Below are 15,489 nucleotides of genomic sequence, written 5' to 3'. Positions count from 1 at the left end.
AACCGGTGCATCCCTAGTTTTAATGTATTAATGTATCAATTGATGTCATTTAAACTTAAACTTTGCCGTGTATAGTGTTTTAATAAAAAGCTATGGCAAACATGCATGAAAACAGGTTTCGATTGAGAAACGTTATGTTGTATAAATAACGAAGCGTATTATATATAAAAATTATGAATTGAATCCCACTGATTAAAAACTTGCTATCAAATGCATCACTCTACTGGTCATCTTCAGCGCGCGCAGCTCAAAACAGAAATGCAGAACATTAACTGGTAACATTTTAGACTAACATTATAATGAGAGCTATTGTATAGTATTACACTATTGTTAAAAAAAAATTGTTAATTGTTATGGTTTCGCCGACGTTAAGTGTTAGCTATCTGTTAATCAAAACATAAAACATTTACCCTGTGTTCATTACACATTTTCCCTGTGTGTTAGCATCAATAATTATGTTTGTCGAATGTCTGCAATATGGGATAAATCTGCAATATGAAAAAAAATTCATTTTAATTTTCGGCGGACCTAACAGCAGATGGTAGCACTGAGCTACAGGGTCTGAGTGGCGTTTGGTTCAATCAGTTTTCCCGCTTTTCTGTTGGCACTGGCGCCCTCATCAGCGAAATGTCTTTGTCAAAAAAGAGAAAAGTGGACACAGAGTTTCGGATTTTTCAAGAAAAATGGACATCTTCCTCCATCTACCTTCACAGAGGTGAATGAGGTGAAACCCCGTGTGTCTGGTGTGCACGCAGCAAGTTTCAGTTCTTAAGGAATATAATATTCGGCGCCACTATGGAACTCAGCATGGCGAAAAATACAACAGCTTGCATGGAGAACTGAGAAAACAGAAGGTAAATAAAATGTTGGTGGGTCTGAGGAAACAGCAATCTGTTTTCACTCGGAGCAGAGAGGCCAGTGATGCTGCAGTGAAAGCCAGCTACCTATTGCATCTTGAAGGCTGCCGAAAATGTCCTGAGAAGCGACAAGCTTTTGCCAATATTAGCCTGACGAGAAATATCGTGGCAGACAGGATTTCGGAACTATCGGCAGATTTGGACAGCCAACTGAAACGCAAAGTGGAGTCATTTCTGGCATTTTCTGTTGCAATTGATGAGAGTACCGATATTACGGATGTCGTGCAACTGGCCATATTCATTCGTGGAGTTGACGAGACTTTGACTGTCACAGAGGAGTTTCTTGAGTTGGTGCCTATGACCGACACCACAACAGCTGAGGACATTTTCTGCTCCGTCGTTGGAGCGCTGGACAGAGTCGGGGCGGACTGGTCCTGTGCCGTAAGCCTGGGTACAGATGGTGCACCGTCAATGATTGGAAAAAAGGCAGGTGTTGTGACAAAGTTCAGAGAGAAAGTACAAGCCACAAATGGAGGGGGTGATTTTTGGACATTTCATTGCATTTTGCATCAGGAGGCATTATGCTGCAAGTCGTTAAAAATGGATCATGTCATGGAGGTGGTTGTCCGAACTGTTAATTTCATCCGAGCCAGAGGTCTCAATCATCGTCAGTTTGACAGCCTTCTCAGTGACTGTAACATTACCCATGGTCTGCCATACCACACTGAAGTAAGATGGTTAAAGCAGAGGTGCTGTGCGGAATTACAGTGCCCACTATGGCTGCAGGACCTTGCATTTATGGTTGATATTACAGAGCACTTGAATAATCTGAACAAAATGTTGCAAGGACGCAAAAAAAAAATTATAACAGTATTATGACAGCATACGTAAATTCAAGTTAAAGCTCACATTATGGGAGACGCAGATGGTAAGCGCTGAGCCTGCTCATTTTCCCTGTCTAAGAGATGTGTGCACAGCAAGCATTAATCCTGACGTGAGACGGTACAAAGACAAGATTTCAGGGTTGCTGAGGGAGTTTGAGAAATGTTTTCAGGTCTTTAGCGAACGAGAAACAGAATTCGCAGTTTTTCGCTCACCATTCACAGTCAGAGTTTCTGATGTGCCTGTTGACATGCAACTTAAAATAATTGATTTGAAGTGTGATGTAGAATTGAAGGACAAATTTGCCTCTGTGGGTTTGGACACATTTTATCAGTATCTCCTGCCAGGCTATCCCAAATTAACAGTACTGGCTGCAAAAATGTTCTGCATGTTTGGGACTACCTACATTTTTCTGAGCAAATTTTCTCAGTAATGAACATTAATAAAACGAAACTGCGCTCAAAGCTCACACATAAGCACTTAAATGAGATTCTAAAAGTGGCTGCAATATCAGGTGATGCCTGATATTGATGATGTCTGATATTGATGCACTTGTGCAGGCTAAAAGATGCCAAGTTTCAGGGGCAAATTGATAAAGTAAATTTGTTTACTTAAAAAAAAAAAACATACATACTTATGTATAAATTTGCACATTTTACAAATATTTTACTGAGTAATAGTGTTGTTGAAATTGCACATACTACTTTGGTTGTTCATAATATATTTTGTAAAAGGACAATTCATTTAATATAAAGATTTTTATAATTTAATTCTTTGCACTAATACAAAGAAAAAAAGTGAACTTATTGTTAGTTCTATGTAATTTTGCTATGAGTTTACTGGTCTGGCCCCCTTGAGATCAGATTAAGCTGTATGCGGCCCCCAGTCCAAAATGAGTTTGACACCCCTGGACTAAAGCAATCATGGTTGATTAACCCATTTAATGTTGGGCTGCATGCGGCTCATGCGCAAAACGCGTGCGAGTGACGGTGAATGACGGTATATAAACGAATCATAATTCATAATGTACAAATTAAGCTTTTAATGTGATTTAAACTTTAAATGTAAAGTTTGATCTGCCACAATCTTTTCGCTGAAGTGGGTGCGCGACGAGATGTCGTAATGTGGCTCTAGGCACCGTCACGGTTTTACACTCTAACCTCTTTCCTTCATCATTATATCTGACAGGGAAGCCAAAATGCGCGGGGCGTTCAAGCTCCTCCGTTCGCCATGACCACTTAGTGTGGACTGAACATGCGCAACTTTTTTTTTTCATAAATCAATCCCCGGGTCACGTGTGTGCCGAACCGAAGATATTGATCCAAACGGATCACGGATCAATGATGATCCGTTGCACCACTACTATAGTGTCATTTGAAAACATTGCAGTTGCTTTTTAAAATACAACAACGAGCACCACGAAACCATTTAAAGAGGTGCATTCAGCGGTCCCCTTGACGGGAAACAAAAGTCAACAAAGTAAAATGATCTCCAACGTATGGCGCGCTCTCTTCATTTTATCAAATGATCATAATCACATCTATTCATTTTACAGTCCTGCTACTAGCATTTTATTCAGACTAAAACCCCTTTAATTCGGGTTTTTATTTATTTATTTATTTTTTCTTACAAACAAAAATGGGGTGAGCACACATTCTCATTTTAAATTATTTAAACATTAACACCATTGTGTCAATTGATTAATATGCGCGAGGGAGAGAGAGCAAGACAGCGCTAGTGTTGTTTGAAGATGGTGAGCGTACGGCCTGGGCTCGCTCGCTCCCCCTCTCGCTCGCTCCCCCTTTCTCTCGCGTGCGCGCTCCCTCCCTCTTTCTCTCTCTCACGTGCGCGCTCCCTCTCTCTCTCTCTCTCGCGTGCTCCTTCCCCCTCCCCCTCCCCCTCCCTCTCTCGTGCTCCCTCCCCCTCCCTCTCTCGTGCTCCCTCCCCCTCCCCCTCCCTCTCTCGTGCTCCCTCCCCCTCCCCCTCCCCCCTCGTGCTCCCAATTATGTCCAATTATGTATTAAAGCAGTTGGTTACAAGCATATTTATGGTAAAAATATGTACAATTTCCCTTAAGTACAGGTACATGTAAAAAAATAATAATAGAATTGTGGCAGGGGGGGCGTGGTCTAGCGAAGTTTGCAGCGGGAGAGAGAATCAGGAGACGAGCGGTAAGTGAGTGGTTTGCGCAAAAATTATCATCACCTGTTTCTTGTTCCAGTAATTGGCGTGGAGAGAGTATAAAACGCCAGGAGAGACGGAAGCAAGCGAGAGAGAGACGGACTGCTGACCCAAGCCGGAAACGCTGGCGATGTTGCTCGGCCGACCGGCCGACCCGCTGGATGACGGCCCTCTTTAGGTCGTCGAAGACCAGGAGGTTCGCCACCGGAAGTTGTTGGGCGGTCACCTGGACCTCTCCGGAGAGCAGGGGAATGAGGCGCACCGGCCACTGCTCCCGGGGCCACCCGCACGCCTCCGCCGACTTCTCAAAAAGCTCCAGGAAGGCCTCCGGATCGTCCTGGGGCCCCATCTTATGCAGCGGTAGATGCATGGGCGCGGCGGGCGGCCCGGCAACCTCGGCGCGAACCTCCCGATCGATCCAGCTCCGGAACCTCTCGCAAGCGGCGTGGCGGCTGGACTTTGCTTGGCGGCGGCGATGGTCCTTCTTCCTCCTGGGTTTCGGCACCAGTGTAGCAAAGTTCGTGGGAGGAAAGGAAGAGGACAAAGGGGTCGGCTGGACTGCTGACAGGTTTATTAATAACGAAAATAAAGTTTACAAACACCCAAACGGTGACTTTTATTCTGACACGGTCGTGTAACACCTTCGGTTTACTCCTTCCGGTTTCCGTTTCCGGCTTGGGTCAGAACCACGCCCCCCCTGCCACAAGAATATCATGGAAAAGTTTTTTTTTGTAATTTAATTTAAAAAAGCAAACTTTTTTGTACTCTAGATTAATTGCACACAAACTGAAATATTTAAAGAGTTTTTTGTTTGAGTTCTGATGGTTACGACTTGCACCTTCAGTATCTCAAAAAATTTGAATATTTTCTCAAAGATCAATCAAAAAAAGATTTACAAAACAGAAATGTTCAAGATCTCCAAAGTAGGTTTAATTATGCACTCAATACTTGGTTGGGGCTCCTTTTGCAATTACTGTCTGTGGCACTGCAGGTTGCTTTGATAGCAACCTTCAGCTCCTCTGTATTGTTTTTCAGATGTTACTTATCTTCCTCTTCACAATACCCCATAGATTCTCTGTGAGGTTCGGGTCAGGTGAGTTGGCTTGCCAATCAAGCACAATAATATCATGGTCAGCAAATCACTTGGAAGGGGTTTTGGCACTGTGGGTAGGTTGTCAGGGTTTTGCACTGTCACTTTGTTTTATGTTTTGTTTCTTGTGTCTAGTGTCAGCACATGGCCTTGTTAATTGTTTTCTCGGCCATGTGCTCCTTTAGCCCCTCCTCCTTGTTTCTTTTTGACCACACCCTCTTGTTAGCCTGGTTAGTCTTATTTTGCTCACCTGTCCCTCATGTATTTTCCTCCTTATTTATAGTACCCCTTACCCTTTTGTGTTTGCTGGTTCATGGTCATTCTCACCCCCTCTGTCTCTGTCTGAATATGTGTCCGTGTCTGGTTGGTCTTGTGCCCTTGTCTAGTCCTTGTAGTTCTATGTTTTTGTCTTGCTCCTTATTTTAGTCATTTGTTTGTTCTTGCTTTTGGCTTTTATTTGTAATATTTATTTAGTTTTTCTAGTCTTGATTCTTGGTTTTGTTTGATTTATTCTAAGTTGGTTAAATTGGTAATTTATTATTTTGTTACTTAACCTTTTATTAGTTCATTGGCTTATATCTTTCCTTGTCTTGAGTTTAATTTAGTTTTTGTTCGAGTTCCTGACCTGTCCCGTGTGTCCTGCCCTGGTTCTACCTACCTGGCACTTGGTCTGTTTCAGAGTCAGTGGTCAACAAGTGTCTGAGCTCTGCTCTATGGTGCCTTGTGTGGTCTTTTCCATCAGCCTGGTTTTGCTGCCCCCTCTGTTGCCAAGTATTCTGCCAGTTGTTTCCTGAAGCTTTCCCAGTGGCCTTCCCTAGCTGTTCCTGTTTACTGTTTTCCTGTGGTATCTATTGTTCACTTCACTACCCTCTTGTATCAGTCTGTTTTGTCAATAAAAACTTATTACCTCACACTGCAATTGGGTCCTCCCTCCTAGATGCCTGACATAGATGCTAAATTAAATTAAATCTGCATCTCCATTAAGATTGTCAGCAGATGGAAGCATAAAGTGCTACAAAATCTCCTGGTAGATGGCTGCATTGACTTTGGACTTGATAAAACATAATGAACCAACACCAGCAAATATCACGGCACTCAAATCATCACTGACTTCAGAAACTTCACACTAGACTTTGGATTCTGTGCCTCTCCAGTCTTCCTCCAGACTCCAGACCTTGATTTCCAAATTAAATGCAAAATTTACTTTCATCTGAAAATAGGGCTGTGAACCACTGAGCAGCAGTCCAGTTCTTTTCCTCCTTACTCCAGGTGAAATGCTTCTGATGATGTTTCTGGTTCAGGAGTGGCTTGGTTCCAGGAATGTGACAGCTGTAGCCCTTTTCTTGAAGATGTCTGAGCATGATGACTCTTGATGCGCTGACTCCGGCTTCAGTCCACTCTTTGTGAAGCTCTCCCAAGTTCTTGAATCTGCTTTTCCTGACAATCTTTTCAAGTCTGTGGTCATCCCTGTTGCTTGTGAACCTTTTCCTACCACACTTTTTTCCTTCCAGTCAACTTTCTATATATATATTTTTGATACAGCACTGTTAACAGCTGTATCAAAATATATTTATTATATATATATATATATATATATATATATATATATATATATATATATATATATATATATATATATATATATATATATATATTAGGGGTGTAACGATACGCGTATTCGTATTGAACCGCTCGGTACGAGGCTTTCGGTTCGGTACACGGTACGCATTATGGACCGAACGGTTCGTTGGACTAATTAATTATATTTGGAAAATAAAAAAAATTGTGAAATATAATGATATGCATTCAACAAGGTAGCCCAATAACCCAAACGACCTAACAGGTAACACCCCTGACACCAACCAACCACAAAAAACACCAACTTATGTTTATGTTAGGCTACTCAGTCAGGCGCTCGCTCACTCAGTACGCGCTGAAGGCTCGTTGCAAAATGGCCAATGCGTTTAACAGACCAGAAATAGAAGATCCTCCAATAACCAACAGGTCTGGTGGGTGCACTTTGGATTCCCTGTAAGCTATAATGGTGATGGCAAGAGAGTGGTGGATAAAAAAACAAGGATATGTCGCATCTAGGGTACATCAGCGGGAATACAAAAAAAAAAAAAACACCAGCGGGAATACTTGAAACATGTCAACTCATTTACGCCGACATCACCTTAGTGTGTCAGTATCTGGGTAAAGATGAAAAAAATGAGAAACATACAAGAAAAAAATTATCCCCGCAGCATTTAGACAGACATTTCCAACGGATTCAAACAGGGCAAAAGACATCACCACGGCGATTGAGGCTACATTTACGTTATAGCCGCGGATATGAGACCTTACTATTTACCATTCCTTCTATCATCACCATTATAGCTTACAGGGAATCCAAAGTGCACCCAAACACCAGACCTGTTGGTTATTGGAGGATCTTCTATTTCTGGTCTGTTAAACGCATTGGCCATTTTGCAACAAGCCTTTAGCGCGTACTGAGTGAGCGAGCACCTTACTCTGTAGTGGAAAACGTAGGTTTTAAGAACATGCTTAATGTAATTGAGCCCCGTTACAATATTCCTTCACGAGCCCATTTCAGACAGACCGTAATTCCTGCTTTGTTCCAAAAAACATAAGCCCTATCGAGGACCAATTGAGTAAAAACACACTCAATATAAAGAGCCGTACCGAACCGAACCGTGACACCAGTGTATTGTATCGAACCGAACCGTGAATTTTGTGAACCGTTACACCCTAATATATATATATATATATATATATATATATATAATATATATCTGTGAACAGCTAGTCCTTTCAGCAATGACCTTCTGTGGCTTACCCTCCTTGTGGAGGATGTTGATGATTGTCTTCTGGACAACTGTCAAGTCAGTAGTCTTTCCCATAATTGTGGTTGCATGTTCTGAACTAGCCCAGGAGGTACCCAGTATTTATACTCATAATTAATAAAACTAATCAAGCTCAAAATGGAATATTCAAATTTTTTGAGATACTAAATTTTTTATTTTCCTAATCTGTAAGTCGTAACAAACAGAACTAAAACAAAAAACTCTTAAAACATTTCTGTTTGTGTGCAATGAATCTAGAATATACAAACGTTTACTTTTTTAAATTAAATTACAAAAACTAAAGAACTTTTTTTTTTTTTTAAGTAGTCAAGGATGAATTTTGTTTGAGCAAAATAATATACACTGTGCTGCCAACAATATTACAATGAGTCAAGCAATATCAATCAGTATTCAGTGTCAGTATTCTCTCCTACCATCTTCTTAATTGCTGAAAATTGTGAATTTAGTTTTGTTGGGTTTAGTATAATGCCACCTTTATACTCAAAAACATCTATAGAGGATGCATTACATATGCATTACCTTATTAAAATTTAAATGAGTGACCATTTTAGAGGTTTCACACACAGGCCTCTGTTCGGGCTAATACAGGGTTGTTTATGATCAAAGTTATGATCAAAGTTATACAACTCCAATTTAAGTTACTTTTGGGTGCAATAACTTTTACATCAAATTTTAAGTCTGTTTTAGCAAAAAAAACAGGTACTGAGTAGGAGTTACATGACATAGGCTAAATTGTTTACATCTCTGGTTCACCCCAAAACAATGATAAAACCTTACAGTATTCTAACAAAATCATGTATTTCATAAGTATGTAATCATGTCAGTGCAATTTAGACAAGTCCAATGGATTCATAGACCCAGAAAACATGGGGTTAGACTCCAAGATTACTTGACTAAGTCAAATAATGAAGGAGTTAGGATATTTTAAGGCTCCCTGCCCATCTTGGACACCATCTTGAAAATTACACCTTTCTAGTGGTCAAACTTTGGTAAACTTTTAGTATGTTATTAAGGACACCTAATACTACAAAAACAGCTGAGAAACCTTTTGTTAGAATTTCTTTAGGGTTAGGCGTTTTATTTTCATATATGCAGCCGCCTAAAAGTAGCTTAGAATCTCAAAACTTATTATAGCATGTTTGTGTGCAGCGCACATGAAGCACAAGCGCGTGAATAGAGAGCATCAGTCTGTGGTCGCGCTGCGGTTCCCGGTGTCCGTTCTCAGACGGTGTCTGTTCTGTGTATTTTAAGTTTAGAAAAGGTTGTTCCGAGTCGAAACTACGATACAGAAAACTACATCAGTATATCATCGTAGACGAGCCGCTTTTGTCTTACGTGAACATAAACAGATGAGAAAGAAAACACACATGTACAGTATTTTTGCTTAAAGAGACAACAGCCTAATAAACGTGCTGCCTGTCATTAATGTTAATCAAAGAACAAAAGAAAATCATTCACTGATCTTGACTGAATATATTTAATAACTTACTTGATTAATCTTTATTTTATTTATAAAAAGAATTTTTATTTTTATTTTTATTTAATTGTGCCTGAATTTTTAGTTGTATTTATGATATTGCTAATTGATTTGTTTGTTCCTATATTATTACGGACTCTTTAACACTTTAATATTTGAAATTTATATTAATCCAGTTGTTTTTGCTATGATATTTTCTTAATCACAGACAAAATTCCTCTTGCAGTGTTTTGTAGGCTGCTGATTTTTGCTCATGTTATTCAGCTGCAACAGAATGCTTTGTAAAAATGTTTGACATCTAAATGTTTGACTTATTTTTTTATATTGGATTTTTTATCTTATTGGAAGCGAAACTAGGTATCGATAAGAATCGGAATCGATAAAATTCAAACGATACCCAACCCTAGGAAGAAATGTTACGAACATAGATAAAATAACTGCTGATAGTCAATCATATTTACAGTACAAACCTTGTCAGGGAACTATGAGGGCAAAAAAACAAAACAGAAACAAAATAATCGTTCATCGTAATCGAGGTAAAATGTTCAATTAATCGAGGTTTTGATTTTAGGCCATAATCGTCCAGCCCTACACCCACGCTCGCATAAGCACACACACTCATAAAAAGAGAGCGAGGGAGAGAGACTATTCAGACTTTCAATCTGTATGATAACAAACAGTTTAATTCATTAGAGAATAGTCTCTCCTAACCCAAGCCAATTGATGGTTGCATGATTGCTGAAACATATTAATATAACACAACCGCACTTCTTACCATAACAGTCCGATTATCAATATAGTTGACATAACTTTTTTTATTTTTTGCGTGAACTATTCATTTAACATTAATAAAACAAAACACAGAAAAATCACTCACTTCTCTTGACTAAATAAATTTAATACAGTTGCTTTAGGAATCAGTTTATATAGTGTTTTATGTTTAGATTTGTTAATTACATTTCTTGAATGCTCCTGCTAAATACACCTATTGTACCTGGAAAGCAATAAGTCATTGAGGAAAAAAAGAGGTACACGTTAAAATTAAGTAAATTCAAATACTTTTTTTCCCTTTCTTTCTCAGACAGTTTTAAATACTTCCGCAATGTCCACGTTTGCTGCATTAGCACACGCCTCAGTTTGATTGTGTCACGTCATTGTTCGGTACAATTTATTCTGTATTTTCGCTTATCCGACCAAACACCGAAATGGCTTTTTGTTGCTATTTTCGGCCGAATATTAGTAAATACGTCATTGTGTCGCTATATCATTGATATCACGATATGAGACTTTTTATCATGTTAAAATGTATACCGCTGTTATCGTGGACAGTATATGGTGCATCCCTACTCAGAAGTGCTGCAGGTGCACAACAGTTTGACAATGGATGAATCCAGGTTCTGTTGTTCTGCATGCTGCCCCTGCACATGTTAAAATGAACCTATGAAAATTTTTGTTTCTATTTTTAAAACGTCTCGAACATACTTATTTTGATATTCTGATCTTATCAGTTAGTGGTTAATGTTTGGATAACGAGAGTAAAATTTACAGAAAAAAAATTTAACGGAAATGAGCATCCATAGTTCATAGCAGTATTCCTCATGGTGTCTAACCTGCGTCTCAGGGGTGATCTACTTCGTCTTCTGGGTGACGAGCGATACTGTCGGCGTGGGGATAAAGACCAACGTCTGAGTGGTGAGCGGCTCACTCTGTGCCGCGCTGGACTTGTTTCTCGTGATCTCCCAGCACCATCCACACGATGACGATTCCTAAGACACATGAAGCGTTTGTCAGATAAATTATTCTAGGGCATTTTTGTAACCAAGTTTTAAGCATATGCACAGAACAACAATTCACCTTAAATAATCCAATGTTAGTCTAAGTCTACTATTCTGACGCTAAGCAGTTTATCACACAGGAAACATGTTGCACAGGTATATTAAGCTCCACCTGTGATTATAAATGCCCTGCAACCTATGCCCTGCAACCTTTAAGGGGAAGTCGTGGCCTAATGGTTAGAGAGTCGGACTCCCAATCGAAAGGTTGTGAGTTCGAGTCCCGGGCCGGCAGGAATTGTGGGTGGGGGGAGTGCATGTACAGTTCTCTCTCCACCTTCAATACCACGACTTAGGTGCCCTTGAGCAAGGCACCGAACCCCCAACTGCTCCCCGGGCGCCGCAGCATAAATGGCTGCCCACTGCTCCGGGGGTGTGTTCACAGTGTGTGTGTGTGTTCACTGCTCTGTGTGTGTGCATTTCGGATGGGTTAAATGCAGAGCACAAATTCTGAGTATGGGTCACCATACTTGGCTGAATGTCACTTCACTTCATTAAGATGATAAATTACAAATATTAAAAAAAAGGCATATGACCCTACAAACTCAGAATTGTCATTTAGGACAGGCTGTTTCTAGACATTATAGGCCAAGCAATATAAATGAAAGCTAATTTTAGGTTCCTAAAATTATGGCACAATCAGGGAAATTCCCATCGAGCTGATAGTTCTTTAACTTGATATCTAAAAACAGCTCTGATTCTCTCACAACAACCCCTAGAGCTAAACAAAAAACTCTGATCTCTGACTGCACGTTTGCCACCAACCTGTTCAGTCAACTATGAAAATATAACTGTAACCTTGTAGCCTTTTCAAATGACTTCACTGCAACCACTCAAACTATGCTCTGCTGTATCCACTTGACCCGTCATATTCTTGTTTAATTTCTTAAAAATTCTTTAACACACACACACAAAAAAAGTACATTAGGATTATAGAATCAAAAAGTTATCAAATATTAATCATATTTATTTAAATCATTTAACCAAACATAAATAAATAAATCAAATTCATTTTAATATTGACTCATTTTCAAAGTACTTTAATAGTATTTGCACTTTCTAATTTCATAATTCCATAAAAATATAAATTAAACTGCTGAATGTTTACCTTTTTATTATATTTATGTCTTTAAATATCTATCTATCCATCTATGCATCAAAAACTCCATATTGGTCAATCTTTAGTCATCATTTTTTGCTTCACTCTGTTGATTTCTTTCAAGAAAGTGCCACTAGTGTCACCAAAGATAACCTCAATGTTGGTTTAAAAACAAGTTTCCCAAACACTTATCTGCTACTAGCGAACAAAAATAGCCCTGCCCCAAACTCAAATCACTGATCACCTTTTAACATGTTGAACTAGTTGGGATGCTTAAAGGCTGCTGTATCCAAACCTGTTACTGGAGGGCCACTGTCCTGCAGTTTTGCCCCAACCCTAATTAAACTTACCTGAACCAGCTAATCAAGGTCTTCACTCACAAGAAATTTCCAGATGTGTCGGAACTGGCTAAAGCTAAAGTCCAAGAGCAGTCCTGCTTAATGTGACAGTTCACCCAAAAAATAAAATCCTGTTATCATTTTTACCCTCATGTTTTTCCAAACCTGTATGACTGACTTTTCTTCTGTGGAACATAAAAGATGCTCCAAATAAAACTGGACCCTACAGACTTTTATGAAAGTTATTCAAAATATCTTCTTCTGTATGCTACAGAAAAAGTTATACAGGTTTGGAACAACATGAGAGTAAATAAATGATGACAAAAATGATTTTTTTATTGGTGTGCTTATGTTTACCTGGAGGGGGATTCTCTCCGGTGCTCATTTGAGCGACTTTGTCCTCTGCTGACTGGTGACCTGTTTCTAGATGGCGAGTGGCTCATTTTGGAACCCCGGTCTGCAGAACTCGATGGGGGCCGGTTGGGCTGGTGGTCCCTATGGTGAGGGGAGGAACTTCTTTGACATTGAGGGCTAAGAACTCGACGTTGATGAGGAGACCGATTCTCTTTCCCAGATGATCTGTCTTTGGACGGAGAGTTTCCAACCCTCTCCGAGCGACCTAGCCGAGCATCTTTAGAGTGAGATTGTTGATCTCGTGACCAGCTCTTGCGTCCTCGTGAGTCTGATCCCTGTGCAACTTGTTCCCGCTTCTCATCTATATGGGGAGAACGCTGAACAGAACGTCCCTTCTGGTCTGACTTTCTCTCCGCAGTGTCTCTTCTTGTAGACGGGGACTGGGATTTCCTCAAATGCTCCCTGGATTTGTCCCTGCTCCTGGAGCGTTTTTTCTCTTTGGACTTGCTACACTGCTTAACAGTCTCTTTCACAATTTTGGTAATTCGTTCAAGTTTAGAATCCCTACCAACTCGAGAGAGAGAGTGGCTGCTTGGTTTGCTGGTGTCCGTTGAGTCCCGTTTGGATCTAACACCCCTGCTTCTCTGGTCCCTAGGGGAGCGGGTTCTGCTCCCACTGGTTCTTTGACGTTGCTCCCCATTACGTGCCCCCGGTTCCTCTTCATCCTTTTCTGAGCCAGAATTGTAACCTTGTAGAATCAGGCCCATTCCTGACTGAACCTTCCCCTCTATCAGCTGGCTGTCCAGCTCAGCTTTAATCAGTGCTCTTTGTTTCTCCAGGTCTTCAAGAAGTGCCTTGTCTTCCAGGGTTGCACTGACCAGTGATGGAGATCCATCCTCAGCCCTCCTGTTGATGGCCCCAGATGGTGGGGAGCATGGCTCCTCTTTGTGCCTGTGCTTCTTATGCTTGTGTCTATGTTTCCGTTTGTGGTCCTTATCTTCCTCAGATGCATGTCTGTGTTTTTTGTGCTTGCTACGGTGTTTGTGTTTCTTTTTCTTGTGTTTGCTGCGATGTTTGGAACCGCTGTCCTGCTTCTCTCCATTCACCTCCACTTCTTCCTCACCCTGCTCTTCATCATTTCCAGACATGTAACCATTTTCATCCTCATTGCCACTCTTCTCTGGACTCTCTAAATCCTCTGACCTGTAAAGATCAATGACACAAACACATTAACATCAACCAGTAAAACCTAATGTAAAAAGAAACAAGGGTCACGTTTCATTTTATTGCTCATCACATAAATTTTTTTAATTGTTTCTTTTTGTGCTAATTTAGGCACCAAATAACATTCAGAGGTTTTATGTTTTTCCAAGGCAACACAGTGTTCTTCACAAGGCACAAATACTGACCATACAACTCAACAAAAAATGGATCTAGGTAGGTAAGGTTAAATTAATGTGCTTAGGGACTATGATGAATAATTAGGTTACTTTTATGATCTAACTGACATAGGAATTTTGTAATTTTGTATAGATACAACTAATCGAGCGTGTTGATCGTCACATGAAGACTATGAAGACTAATACGTACTTTACTAAAAAGCTAACGTTAACCAAATAAAATGTTTAAACACACAGGGAGTGTTGTGCCACAGTTCAGCGATTTTAAAACTAAAGAGTTCACAAAACCAATGAAAATCACCTCTAATTGAATCTTGACAACTAGCTCCTTGTATAAGAACATTTAGCATTAGCACGCTAACAGTAGCCGAGCAGAAAAATAGATAGCAAAATATGAGAACGACAAAACCCTGGCCGAATCTGTTTTCTTTCTTTAAAACACCCTTATCCAAGCTCTAAAATGCGTTGTTGATGCTGTCATTCAACGAAAGTGTTCATACCCGTTTTTAAGCCTCCGTAAATCCATTTCCACGTCGGCCATTTTGATTCAGCAGCGGCCCGCCGTGTTCTTCTTCTGCAGTGAGATTATGAGGAGAGCCAGAGCGAAGCGTGCGCTCTCTAGTGCCTGCATTAACATCGGATAATTCCAAGTAGGGCCCAAGTAGGGCTTTTCTTCTTCTTCTTTGTTTTTAACGGCGGTTGGCAACCAGCTTTTGGTGCATTACCGCCACCTTCTGCTCCGGAGTGTGAATCAGACAATAGGCTTACAATCTAGTTTCCACATAAAAAAACAAACAAAATAATAATAATAATAATTTATAACACCTAGACACAATCATTCATTACCCAACACACTTTCCCATATCCCTGTTTATCCTCATACTCTATTAAACAAACCAGTTTCCCTTAAGAAAGTTAACAATATTCTAACCTGTGCTCTGTCACCTATGCTCAACAATCCTTTTAATGTTAATTCCTGAACCCCTAATTCCCTCAAATTATTCTCCATTATCACTCTCTGTTCCTCATACCTCCTACATCTTATAATTATGTGCTCCACTGACTCCTCTTCTTGACACCACTCACACAAGCCTGTCTCGTGTTTTCCTATC

At 40.1% G+C, this 15,489-nt stretch overlaps 1 protein-coding gene across 1 annotated transcript in view; it reads right to left on the bottom strand.

Annotated features, from left to right (window-relative positions):
* The window catches only part of prpf4bb (pre-mRNA processing factor 4Bb), a 72,737-nt gene extending 57,819 nt beyond the window's left edge, over positions 1-14,918 (bottom strand). Inside the window, exons 1-3 of the mRNA XM_059524036.1 lie at positions 14,878-14,918; positions 12,981-14,180; positions 10,965-11,120 (exon numbers count right to left, since the gene is read on the bottom strand). Of these exons, the coding sequence (XP_059380019.1) occupies positions 10,965-11,120; positions 12,981-14,180; positions 14,878-14,918 (1,397 nt within the window). The remainder of the gene's footprint in view (positions 1-10,964; positions 11,121-12,980; positions 14,181-14,877) is intronic.
* Between the last annotated feature and the right edge of the window lie 571 nt (positions 14,919-15,489).

The sequence above is a fragment of the Carassius carassius genome, chromosome 35, assembly GCF_963082965.1.
Source record: "Carassius carassius chromosome 35, fCarCar2.1, whole genome shotgun sequence".
NCBI lineage: Eukaryota > Metazoa > Chordata > Actinopteri > Cypriniformes > Cyprinidae > Carassius > Carassius carassius.
This window is presented reverse-complemented; position numbering and strand designations above follow the sequence as displayed.